The 12,846-nt window shown below is 45.4% G+C and overlaps 1 protein-coding gene across 9 annotated transcripts in view; it reads right to left on the reverse strand.

The window, feature by feature from the left end:
* The window catches only part of ABCC5 (ATP binding cassette subfamily C member 5), an 85,977-nt gene that overhangs the window by 21,472 nt on the left and 51,659 nt on the right, over positions 1 to 12,846 (reverse strand). For all 9 annotated transcript variants that reach the window (XM_082692429.1, XM_082692439.1, XM_082692435.1 and 6 more), the window contains 8 exons: positions 12,687 to 12,830; positions 9,618 to 9,720; positions 6,699 to 6,883; positions 6,164 to 6,310; positions 5,743 to 5,872; positions 4,212 to 4,365; positions 3,998 to 4,126; positions 813 to 999 (listed from right to left, as the gene is read on the reverse strand). In XM_082692429.1, the coding sequence (XP_082548555.1) occupies positions 813 to 999; positions 3,998 to 4,126; positions 4,212 to 4,365; positions 5,743 to 5,872; positions 6,164 to 6,310; positions 6,699 to 6,883; positions 9,618 to 9,720; positions 12,687 to 12,830 (1,179 nt within the window). The remainder of the gene's footprint in view (positions 1 to 812; positions 1,000 to 3,997; positions 4,127 to 4,211; positions 4,366 to 5,742; positions 5,873 to 6,163; positions 6,311 to 6,698; positions 6,884 to 9,617; positions 9,721 to 12,686; positions 12,831 to 12,846) is intronic.

The following is a 12,846-nucleotide window of genomic DNA, read 5'->3' on the forward strand; positions in this document are numbered from 1 at the left end:
TACATGAGCTCTTCTTGGTTTTCTTTGCCTACTTACTTGTTTTGGTCTTTCTAATATGGAAAAATGTCAGACATACACAGCAGTCAAAAGGACAGTATAATGAACTGCATGACCTTAATAACCTGTCAACTTAGAGACAATATTGTTTCGTCTATAGCACACCACCCCTCTGCATCATGGGAAAGCAGATCCTAGACATCCTATCCTTTCATCCTTAAATATTTTAGCTTGCATCCTTCTAACATATAAAGACTCTTTAAAAACATAATACCATTGTCCAATACCATGATGACATCTTAAAAATTAGTAATAATTCCTTAACATCTTCAAATACTTAGTGCTCAAGTTCCCAACTGTTTTCTGAGCTATTTAAAGAAATACCCATAAACCATCCTTAGCAGCCAGGTCTACATATGTAACAGTTTTGGGAAAATCTGGGGCCTGAAAATAAAATGCATATAAGAAGCATAATGAGAACACAGTATTTCTAAGAAGACAAGGAAGAGGCCAGAGATGAGAGGGTGGTGAACACAGAAACCTATAATTAAAAAACCATTTTCAAAATTGTGTTTATTTCTAAATAAATGGCACCTATTTCTTAAACATGTGTAACCGACTTAAATCCCTTTGTTCCTATATACCACTCATACCTCTCTCCCATCTTCCCCGCCCCGGCCAAGTCCAGGCTGTCACTAAGAAGGCAGGTGGGCAGAAGCTCTAGGAGTCTCAAAGGCTAAGGCAGAACCCCCTACCATGCCTCTCCTAGGCCAGCACAGGACTCCAGTGAGCATAAGTTCCATCCCGAGACTGACCTGGACGGCATAGGAGATGGCAAGACCAGAGTAGGCAGGGGGAATCTGCCCATGCATAAGAACGATCATCAGCCCGGTGGTGGTGATCAGGGCAATGCTGATCAGGTCCAGCCGCACAGCCAGCCACCGCATTGCACACGTGAACAGGAAAAAAGGACCTTGGTTGTTATCCAGGAGCTCCTGGTACCTGTGAGGGCGACAGAACACCTGACAGGGAAACAAAGTACCACAGCACCCTGAGAGCGGGTGACGTCACAGCTCTGGTGGGAATTACGGACGGAGGGACAACCTGTGAGTACTTCCTGTCTGTCATTAGGAGGAGGATACGGAAATCAAAGGATTACAGAGTATTCCAGGCTCCGCACACAGGAACGACTTGGGGTTTTCTAGTTTTACCCCTTCAAAGAAACATGTTCCAAGATGTTAGGGAAAAACATGTTAATGACAGAATAAATGCACAGGGAAAGGAGACCAAATAAGAGGCTGGCTAAGCTTTAGAAAAATGTCTTAGGTCAGGGGTTCCTTCTGCAAGGAGACAGGCTACACAGGCAAACTGCAGAAATGCCCTCAGACCTGGAAGATAAACTCGAAGACTGAAAATGGCGAAGTGGAAAACGTCTGCTGATGCACTGTTGTTGGGCAAAACGGTACTTGTTTCCAAAGCTGTGGAGCACAGAACCACAGCAAAAAGACCTGGATAACCTCTGCCACTGAAGGAGGGAGACACTACTGTCACCAGGGGTCCTAGAGAGTGGATCAGACCCCATCCAAAGGCCTGGGTGTCACATACACATATAGTTAGAACCCCAGAGCAGGAAGTCCTGCCAGGCAAATGTATTTTGTTTAAAAACAAAAAACAAAAAACAAAAAACCTCTCTTCCTCTTTATATAAGATATTTGGAGAAAATTTAGGAAATGCAGTAAAGAAAATATAGTATTCTCACCACTCAGGGTTAACAGTCTGCCACATCTTCTACCAGCATTTTTTCCAATACACTTAAATATATGTGTGTGTGTACATACACATGCATGGAGTCTATTTTACTGTTCTTCTCTTAAAGCGAGGATTATTTTTCTGAGTTGTTTAACCTGAACTTTTTAATTTAAATTTGATTATTAATATAAATGCATTAGTTTCAGAGGCAGAGTTCAGTGATTCATCAGTTACGTATAACATCCAGTGCTCATTACATCATATGCCTTCCTTAACTTAACACCCATCACCCTGTTACCCCACCCAACTCCCCTCCAGCAACCCTCAGTTTGTCTCCTATGGTTGAGAGTCTTTCATGGTGGGGCGCCTGGGTGGCTCAGAGGGTTAAGCCTCTGCCTTCAGCTCAGGTCATGGTCTCAAGGTCCTAGGATGGAGCCCTGTATCAGGCTCTCTGCTCAGCTAGGAGCCTACTTCCCCCCACCCCCCACCTGCCTCTCTGCCTACTTATGATCTCTCTCAGAGCAGGTGTGTTAAATAAAAATCTTAAAAAAAAAACATCTCTCATGGTTTGTCTCCCTCTCTGATTTCACCTTGTTTTATTTTTTCCACTCTTCCCCTATATGCATCTGTCTTATTTCTTAAATTCCACATACAAGTGAAATATAATTGTCTTTCTCTGACTGATTTATTTCATTTAGCATAATACCCTCTAGTTCCATCCATGTCGTTGCAAATGGCAAGATTTCTTTTCCTTTTTTGATGGCTGAGTAATATTCCATTGTGTATATATATACCACATCTTCTTGATCCATTCATCTCTCAATAGACATCTGGGCTCTTTCCATAGTTTGGCTATTGTGGACAGTGCTGCTATAAACATTGGGGTGCAGGTGCCCCTTCAGAATACTATATTTGTATCTTTGGGGTAAATACCCAGTAAAGAAATTGCTGAGTCATACGGTAACTCTATTTTCAACTTTTGAGGCTCTTTTTTGGGGGGAAGGGGAGATTAAGAGAGCAAGTTGGGGTTGGGGAGGAGGGACAGAGGGAGAGGGAGAGAGAATCCCAACCAGGCTCTAGGCCCAGCAAAGAGCCAGACGTGGGACTTGGTCTCAAGATTATGACCTCAGCCAAAATCAAGAGTCAGACACTCAACTGACTGAGCTACCCAGGCACCCCTAAACTAAACTTTCTATTCTAGATTTTCTTTTTAAAATTAATTACTTAATTTTTGGAACAGACATTAATTAGCTTTTGGAATAGATAATATATACATAGGATAGAATATCTATATGGCATAAAAAGTTTTACCAAGAGAAGTCAGTTTCCGTCCTGCCCATGGAGCTATTCAGTTCCCCTCTCCAGCGGCAACTAGTACTTCCTGCATATCCTTTCAGACATGTTCTAAATGTTATAGGTACAAACACATACGTAAAAGGGAATATACCACATATGGTATGTGTGTGGTATGGTAAAGTGTGATGACATAAACATACTTTGTACCTTGCTCTTTCACAAATGTATTTTAGAGATCGTTCCTTATCAGTACCTATAGAACTGTCCCACTCTTTTTTAAGATCTACCTATTTGAGAGAGAAAGTGTGCGCACGAGTGATGGGTCGGGGCAGTGAGAGGGAGAAAATCTCCAGCAGATTCCCCATTGAGCACAGAGCCCAATCAATGCAGGGCTCGATCTCACAACCCTGAGATTTTGACCTGAGCCGAAATCAAGAGTCAGATGCTTAACCCACTGAGCCACCCAGCCAAGCCCATCTCATTCTTTTAAAGGTCCACGTAATATTCTATATGGGTGGACCAGAGCTTATATACCCAGCTCTCTCTGGAAGGACATGTAAGTTAGTTCCAATCTTGTTAATACAAATCTCCATAATGACTATGTACATAAATGTCTCAACTAAATAATATTCAGGAGCTAAAATATCAGTCTAATGTCAATGACCATCACTGTTCCAAAAAAAAAAAGAAAGAAAGAAAAGAAAAGAAAAACTCCTTCAAACATGCCATTTGGAGCCCAAAGCCACTAGACTCCAAACCTATGTTTTTGTCTTCTCATTTGCTTAGAAAGGAGATCCAGCAAGTGAGTGAATTTTAGCTAGAGACCATTGTACCAATAATACTCTCAGTAATGGGCTTTACAATCTCCAACTCTGGCCTTATAGGGCCTCTTAGACTTATTCAATGCTGGGATGCTGACTCCCCTTTGCACCCTCTGGCCGCCATCAGCACTGACCTGTGCAGAAATTCCTGCCCTTTGTTGTAGGCATGGATGGTGGCAAGGCCCTGTATGCTGGATGTGATGTGGGAGAGGAAGGGGGACTGTGTGATATTATCCAGACGTTTCAGCTCTCGAATCAGGACCCTAGAGAGAGAACGAGTTCTGAGTCACAGCGGTAGACAGACAACCCTGGCTTCATCCCTGAAAGACATGAACATCTCTTGTTTACCTGGAAACAATGTGCAGAACTGAGAAGAGGATGAAGAGGGGCCCCACCGCCACCAGGAACCACGGGAAAACCCCAGCGATCATTCCAACACAGAAGAACACAAGGATGACATTCTGGATGAACATCTCGGCCTGGAACGGCAGGCGTACATCGACTGGGGAGACAACAAGGGAACAAATGTCAGACAGCTGGGATCTACACACAGGAAAAATGAGACTGCAGTTTTTAAAAAACACAAAGAGGTTCCACAAACTATCTGAACTGTATGTGTTGTCTTTCAAAGCAGAGAAAAATCTAGAAACCTGGTTGATCTAATTCTTCTTGTCCCAAGGAAATCTAAATGATCTTTCTCCCCAGGCCCTCTCCTGGGTTAGTAGGAGGCAACCCAACCCCTTTAAACGATTTTCTCTTTAAAAGTAATATATGTTTGTTGTAAAATATTTGGAAAATAAATATGCAAGAAGGAAACACAATTTTTAGTCTTATCAATACCAATAAACTGCTGTAACACTTGAGAAAGTTTTTACTATGGAAAAATTTAAGCATACACAAAAATCAAAAGAAGAGCGTAGAACCTTCAAAAGTTACGAACACTTTCTTCATTTCCTCTGGACTATCTCCTCACCCCCCACCTCCCCCTGCCTTTTTTTTTTTTTTGGCTGAAGTATCTTTATGAAAATCTCAGACATGTCCTTAGTACCGATTTTTTTCTTTCCACCTTTTCTCCATTTATTTGAGTGCCTGTGTGTGTGTACAAATTAGTTCTGTAGATCAGTGATGGTTCTGATCCCCTGTTACCTCCAGCCACAGCTTTACACTGGCTTTATCAGCATCTAAACAAATGCCCCTGGAGGCAGCCCATAGGTGATAGCTAAAAGCATTACCTTGAGGCTGAAAAGATCTGGGCTCAGTTCCCAGTTTTGTTATCTAATAGCTGTGTACTTTTGGGCAGGTTATTTAATCTTTCTGGACATCAACTTTCCCCTGTATTCAGTGGGTCAATCAATACCCATCCCACAGGGCTCTGGTGAGGATGAGGATAATGTATCTAGAACCTCTGGCATACGGCTGGTTACACAGGAAGCCTACGATAAATGTCAGGGGCCATCACTATTATTCTGGGCTATGAGAGGGAGCTGAGTTCTGGTGCTGGCACAGCCCATGCGGCACCCAGAAAACCTGCCAGAGGTTGTAAGTGTCCAGGAACCAACGTGCTACCCCCAAAGTAAACATGTTTTGGAATCTCAGATCCTCCCGTACAAAGTATTTATGCCAACTCCAGCCTCGACTTGTTTTCGGCTTAAGTGAGGTCAGATGAGAACTTAGATGACAGGTGAAAATCAAGTGGGTCCTTAGCCCAAGTACAAGCTGCAACCTGGAGAAAAGTCTAAAACTAAACTGGTCCTGGTGTGGCCCCCAGCAGAACGTAAGGATGGACAAATGGGCATGCCTGGAGGGTCATCTAGAAGGCTGCAGAGCACAGGGAGCTACAGCTTGTGGCCCAGCACACAAATGAAGCCATGAGAAATACCTTCATCCATGTCTTTGGAAAACCTGTTGAGAATCCTCCCCGTGGGGGTGGTGTCAAAAAATTTCATAGGGCTTCGAAGGATCCTTCGGAAAAGTTCGTCATGTAGCCGGGAGGAGGCTCGCAGTGTGCCCTGAGGAGTAGAGGACAAAGTGATCAGGGCCCAGTGACCCAGGGACTCTCCAGACTCAGCTCCTGTCTATCCAGGTCACAGCTCCAGGGGACATGCCCTTGCAAAGCTGGAGAAGGGCAAATGGTCACAGAAGCAAGAGGTGGGGACTCAGAAGAGGCTGAGGCTAAAGGGATACAGGTCACTTCAGCTAGGGCTGCCCTGCTTCAGAGGGGCTCCCCTGCTCTGAATTAATCTGAGAGAAGCTGACCACAGTCACTAGGGAGAGTAGACAGAGAAGCCACCGCTGCATACCTTGACGAAGACAACTCCTCGAATGGCTTTCAGGATCAGCATGACGACCATGGAGAGGGCATAGATGCTGGCATAGTACTGCATGCGAGGGTTGTCCTTCATGCTGCCGCTCACAGACGTCTTGTTCCCATGTGTCACTGTGGTGTTCTGTTTGGAGGCAAGGCTCTGTGAGGCAGGACTCCTAAGGACAGCCAAGAACTCCTTCTCAGGGTCATTCTCAGCTCCAAGGAGGGGCAGGATAATGGCAATGGGGCCTGGCTGTGGTGAATGCAAGGCAGGCTTTGCCCCTCCACTTCTCTTTTTTCTAGTGGAGGAGGGCAGATGGCCTGCAGGTGTCCTGCTGCTAACGTGAATTGGTCAGGGATCAACTATCCTGTGAGGCCACATGAGGGGCTCATTTTTTCATCCTGGGTAATCCTTACTCATGAGTTCTTTCCAGCCAAAATTAGAGCAGTTTCCCCAAGAAGAGGCAGAGAATACAAAGGAACAGCCACATCTCGAGACATATAATTTTCCTATTAACAAGGAACCTTACCCCACTTCCTTGTTTGATCCAGTAACTCAACCACCAATTGCTGAAGGCGGTGCTGCCCACATTCAGCATGAAAAGGGATATGATGACCAGGAAAGCCAAGGGGCCCCCCGCGGCCTGGATATAGACACCATACACTGACCAGGGCACTGAACCCTGCCCCTTCTCTTCCAGTTGCACCAGCTGCCCTAGGTAAGGAAAAAACAAAACAGAAACATGAACTCAGCAGGAAAGAGCTACTTTTCCAAAACTAAGTCACCTACAGAAGTGCAAAATCAAAGAAAACCTATAGTTTCACATGGGTCTATATTAGAATTCTTTTATCCTTGCTAGAATATTCTTCCACTGAACATTTACTAAGCACCACTATGCCCTGGGCCCAGGATGAGGCCCTGAAGCAGCAGCAAAGACCGTTAAGACCATGTCCCTGCCCTTAAGGTCTGGTGGAGTGTCCTTCCGCAGTCTGGCAGGACACACAGATAAAACAAACACATAATGGCAATAAAATATGCTAAAATGCAATGCTGGAGATGTATGCAAGACAGCATGGGAACACCCAGTAATACCTAACCTCTTGGTGGAGCAGTTTCAGAAAAACTTTCTGCTCTCTCTATGGTCTCAAAAGGTATGCCAGCTCTGACCCGGTGGGGAAAAGGTGGGCACTGCCCCAGAAGTGGGAAAACAGCCAGCCAATTCAGTAAGGCCGGATCAGTAGTAAGTGCACCTAACAGGCGGCAGGAGACACGGTTGACTACAGAGGCTGTGGTCAGAGGACAAAGGCATCTAAACTTCATCCTTCAGACAAGAACTTCTTAGGAGAATGGACTACACGTGTGCGGAGGTCTGAATCCCAGAGTACAGATCTCTGGATGGTCGGAGAAGTCTCGTCCATGCGTCTCAGTGCCCCGTACACTAATGGCATTTTCTACATGTGCGCTATCAGGACCAAGATGAAGAAACGCTGCTGTGAAATGGGAGGCCCTGAAAGACTTCCCATGGGAAAGTGAGTTGGTGGGTCTCCCATTTTTAACTAGACCTCTCAGCTGTCTGCATGGGGGACAGATTTAAAAAGATGCATCTCTAACACTCTAGCTGCACGATGGTGGGGCTAGAACCAGGGTCGTGGCCCTGGGGTTGGAGGTTTGGAGGTAAATTCAGTAGGCCATCGTGACTGGCTGAAGAGGAGAGAGAGGCTCAAATGGGTACCCTCCCGAGAGCTCCCTGGGTTAGGGGGGGGTAGTCAGGTGACTTAGGCTGATGGACTAACACAGAGAAACAGCCCTCCAAAAAGCCAGAGTCTCTGTATCACGGGCAATGTCCAATTATCTTGGAACAAGCTTCACGTGCCTGGAGGACATGAAGACTTTTGAGTATCCAGGTCAGGGGCTCTGTGGATGAGAACAAACGTTCCCTCAGGGTTCTACTACTGATGCCAGGGACTTAGATGACTCAGCCTTCTGGGCTGTTTTGCCAGTGTACAGGTATCTCAAATCACACCCAATTCAGAATCTCCTGCCGGGTTTACGGAAAGGAAGGGGAGTGGCGGAAAGGAAGGAGAGAAGCGGCTAAATCAGGAGGGTCAACTGCTCCCACCAAACATTTGTGTGGTTTCAAGAACAAGGAACTGAAGACAGGCCCTGGGCCAAAGTCCGGATTCCTAATGTGAGGTGACCTCACAAAAGAGTTTCACCGCAGGGCTGTGCTCTTTGTTCTTTCCCTCCAGGAAACTGATAAGCGCAGCCGAAAATTCACAAAGGTGAAAATGCCTGAGGCATTATAAAGTTTTCCTAAGTCTCAATATTTGCTTTAGTTTAAGATAAAGGATTTAAGAAACCTGGAGCCAGACCTCTGGCCAGTGAAAGCCAAGCAGTAAAAAGCTGTGCTGTAAGCTGAAGCCTCATGAGAAAAAGTCAGGAGGGTATCATTCTAACGGGGGAGCTACTGAAGATGGAGGAACTGCTGGTGCTGGAACATCTCTGCCTGGACTGGCACTGACTTTTATTTTATTTTTAAGATTTTTATTTTTTTATTTACTTTTATTTTGTAAAGATTTTATTTATTTATTTGACAGAGAGAGATCACAAGTAGGCGGGGGGTGGGAAGCAGGTTCCCTGCTGAACAGAGAGCCCAATGCGGGGCTCCATCCCAGGTCCCTGAGACCATGACCAGAGCCAAAGGCAGAGGCTTAACCCACTGAGCCACCCAGGTGCTTCAAGATTTTTATTTTTAAATGATCTCTACACCTGACGTGGGGCTTGAACTCATAAGGGTCGCTTGCTCTAGTGACTAAACCAGCCATAGACTGGCACTGACTTTTGTTTTTTAAGATTTTATTTATTTATTTGAGAGAGAGAGCATGGGGGGGGGGCGGGGGGGGGCGAGGGGGATGGAGGGCAGAGGGAGTGGCAGTAGCAAACTCCCCACTGAGCAGGAAGCCTGATTCGGGGCTTGATTCCAGGACTCTGGGATCATGACCTAAGCCAAAGGCATGATGTTTAAACAGCAGAGGTGAGGGGCACTCCCCACCCCGCCCATGCTTGCTCTCTCTCTCTGAAATAAAATCTTTTAAAAAAAAAAATAAATAAATAAAGAGCACAGGTGAATCACAGGAGGATGGGTGTACCTCTAACCATCATGCCATTTCTCCTTACTCAAGATGACTCAGCTATGATCACAGACACAACCCACAGTGCATAGAGAAGGCAAAATATTAAATAAAGGTCATTCTTAACTGCTTTGGTCTGTTTAAGCAAACAGAAGGGGCCTCATGATCTCCCAATATTATACAAGAATTTATTATTCCAGAAACATAAGGCCAGAGGCTCCACAACACACAATACTGTCAAACATTATGAATTACCACTTGGCATACTTTCCGATAAACTTTAATGACAAATCTAAAATCTCATAAAAGGTCATTACCTTCCTCTGGCTTCACTGCTTTCTCCTTCTTTACTGATCCTGTTTTAGGACCTTTGTCTTGTGATTTCTTCTGTGAACCACTGGTTTCTTTTTTCGAATTAATCTAATATTAAAAAAAAAAGTGTCACTGGTTACAATATGGCCATTCAGACCAAGGTCCACAGGACATACTGGAGAGTCATCTTCAAGATGCTGCTATTCTTGAGAAGAGATACACCCAACCTCTTAAAAGGGCCACTTTCTTGTGCTTCCTCAAGTCCTTCGGTCCTTGAGAGCTGGGTTCCGATCCTGTTATTTCATCGACATTGTTCTTCCCAATGCTCTCCTCCCCTCCCAACTTGCCCAAAGTATTAGGGCTGGGGTCATTTCCTTTCCTCTCATCTCTGATCTCCACATCACTAAATCCAATCATACATCTGACCATTTCCCACTGCTACCACAGGATACACTCAAACTCAGCCTGGTTTTGCAAAACCTCCACATTCTGGCCCTAGCCTACCTCCATATGTTCCTCTCCTATTCCCGTGGCTTCTACTCTCCAGCCACACTGGATTTCACACCATTCCTCACACCACACTGCCACTCCCCACTTCTGGGCCTCTGTCCACCCTGGTTCTTCACTTGGAATGCCCCTCCCCTCACCCTAACTCAGTTACAGTTGTTTCCCATTCAGAGGGAGTCAAATCTTAAATCCTTCCTGAGGCAACTTAGACTCCTGTAGGATGAATTCACAGCTTCTCCTGTTCTCCCAGGCACTGGGTTTGGACTCTGTGATAGCATGTTGCTGCAAACGTGAGTTGGTGTTACGGTTCCCTGTAAGAGTGTAAGAGCATCAGTCTTCCCTAGGAGACCGCGAGCCCCTCAAGGATGAGATGACATCTGACTCATGGTGGTAACCAATACCAGCTCTAGCACCAAGCACTGCCCACAATAGGGCATAAAGGGACTTCATAAACATTCACCAGATTGAACCTGAGATAATTGAGACTATATGCTCCCATTCTCAAGTTCTTATTTTTATATAAAAAATTCCCTTAATATAGTTCACATTTATTTCTTAAAAGATTTTACTTTTAAGTAGTCTCTACACCCAATGTGGGGCTCAAACCTATAACCCCAAGGTGCCTGGGTAGCATAGTCGACTGAGCATCTGACTCTTGGTTTCCACTTAGGTCATGATCTCAGGGTCATGGGATCAAACCCCGAGTTGGGCTCTGTGCTCAGTGGGGACTCTGCTTGGGATTCTCTCTCCCTTTCCCTCTGCACTCTCTCTCTCTCAAATAAATAAATCTTTAAAAAAACAAAACAAGCCTACAACCTTGAGATCAACAGTCCCGTGCTCTACTGACTAAGTCAGTCAGGCATCCTGAGCTTACTACATTTAATTCTATGTTCTTGTCAGCTTGCTCTTCAACTAGGCTTTTTAAACTGACAGTGAAAAAAAAACAACCCAGAAAACCATGTAAAATTTAAAGTCATGACAGAACACAAGATGGGGATCTAAGTTTTGTATTCACTGTTGTGTGTGAAAAAATGCACTAAAGAGAAAATGATCATTTGCTGACCACTTACTAAGGTAAGATTATATATTATTTCATTTAACTATGCAACAACTCTAAGAAGCAGGTGTCATCCCCATTTTTTTTTTAAAGGATTTTATTTATTTATTTGAGAGAGAGAATGAGAGCCAGTGAGCACGAGAGGGGTATGTTCAGAGAGAGAAGGAGACCACCCGCTCAGCAGGGAGTCCAATGCAGGACTTGATCCCGGCACTCCAGGATCATGACCTGAGCTGAAGACAGATGCTTAACCGACTGAGCCACCCAGGTGCCCTGCCACCCCCATTTTTAAGATGAGGAAACCGAAGCTCAGGAAAGTTAAGTGACGTTCCTAAGGCGTGCTCTCTCTGCTGCAGTCCACTGACTCTCAATATTCTTTTGCTCCTCGGACATTTCCTAATTTAACTTCTCTCCCTCTCATTTCCCCCCTCCACGTCTCCAGTGAGGAGGAAAACTTCTGAAGAGTCCAAAGCACCCCGAGGGTCAGAGCGAGAGATCATGAAATCCACATGTGGATACGGGCATCTCTGTGGACATTGCCAGTGATTCTCTGGAATGCTCGTTATTCCCGGAGGCCTAAACACACTAGTCACGAGTCGTACTGTTTGTGAGAGGTCCCAGTAACTCTGCTTTGATCCTGTGCAGACATCAAATGACCTGGTAGCTAAGAAGTAGCCTTTAGCCTGGCTGAGTGCATGAGTGTGCCCCTACAATACCAGGGGACCACAGAATAAGGAACTCAAAATGAGAGCAGGGTGACAAGAAGGAAAAACAACCTCATTGGCTAGCTCTGTCTAAACAACCCCTGTTTTGGCCTAACCTGAAGCCCAGAGGAAAGCCATGGAAAGCCGCCATCTTTCTGTGTTGCGCCACAAGAGGGAGGATGGTGAGGTTGAGGAGCACAGTGACGTCAAACCGCCCTTGACTGTGAGCTCTTAAGGTTTCTGACCTTCCACTGCCTCAGCTATACAAGTGGGGGATAATCCTACTTTGCTACAGAGCTCCATTAAGATGACTACATGGGATGACACCTATGACGTGTCCAACCCAATAACTGGGACACAGTAGATGTCAGCTAATGAGGGCCAAAGTAGGCAGCCAAGGCATCAGGGATCATTTCCAAATGTATGCAACATTTCTCTCCCCACCATTCCTTATTCACTTGTTTATTTAAAAAGGAGCTTCCTAATTTTCATTCAGGAATGACAGTTTAGGAAGCTCAGTCACGAATGAACAACAGCACACACTGAGCCCAAATCCTTCTCCCTGTCATTGCTTCACTAATAAGTTCTCAGTGGCAGAAACCACCGACCCACCAGCCCCATTATCCTGCTCTTGTGTAGCAGCACCAGCATGTGAGCTAAGCATGGGGGTTTGGTCACCAGAAAACAGGGCCCCTGCCAATGAGACACGGACACGGAGTTCAGCTGAGATCTCTCCATCACTGGCTGTGGTCACGTCTCCCTTGCTAGAAAAAAGGCGATGCCCACAAACGCCGTGCGAATCTTACCTCAACCGGGGGAGTCTCTCCCAGCAACAGGTTGTTAAAGATGGTGGCATAATCACCATTCAAGTTCATCAGTTCCTCGTGGGTGCCTCTTTCTGTAATGCAGCCCTCCTTCATGAAGATCACTTCATCACAATCCGCCAGGTACTGGAGACAAAGCCAG

This window comes from Mustela nivalis (assembly GCF_964662115.1).
Source record: "Mustela nivalis genome assembly, chromosome: 1".
NCBI classification, from domain to species: Eukaryota; Metazoa; Chordata; class Mammalia; order Carnivora; family Mustelidae; genus Mustela; species Mustela nivalis.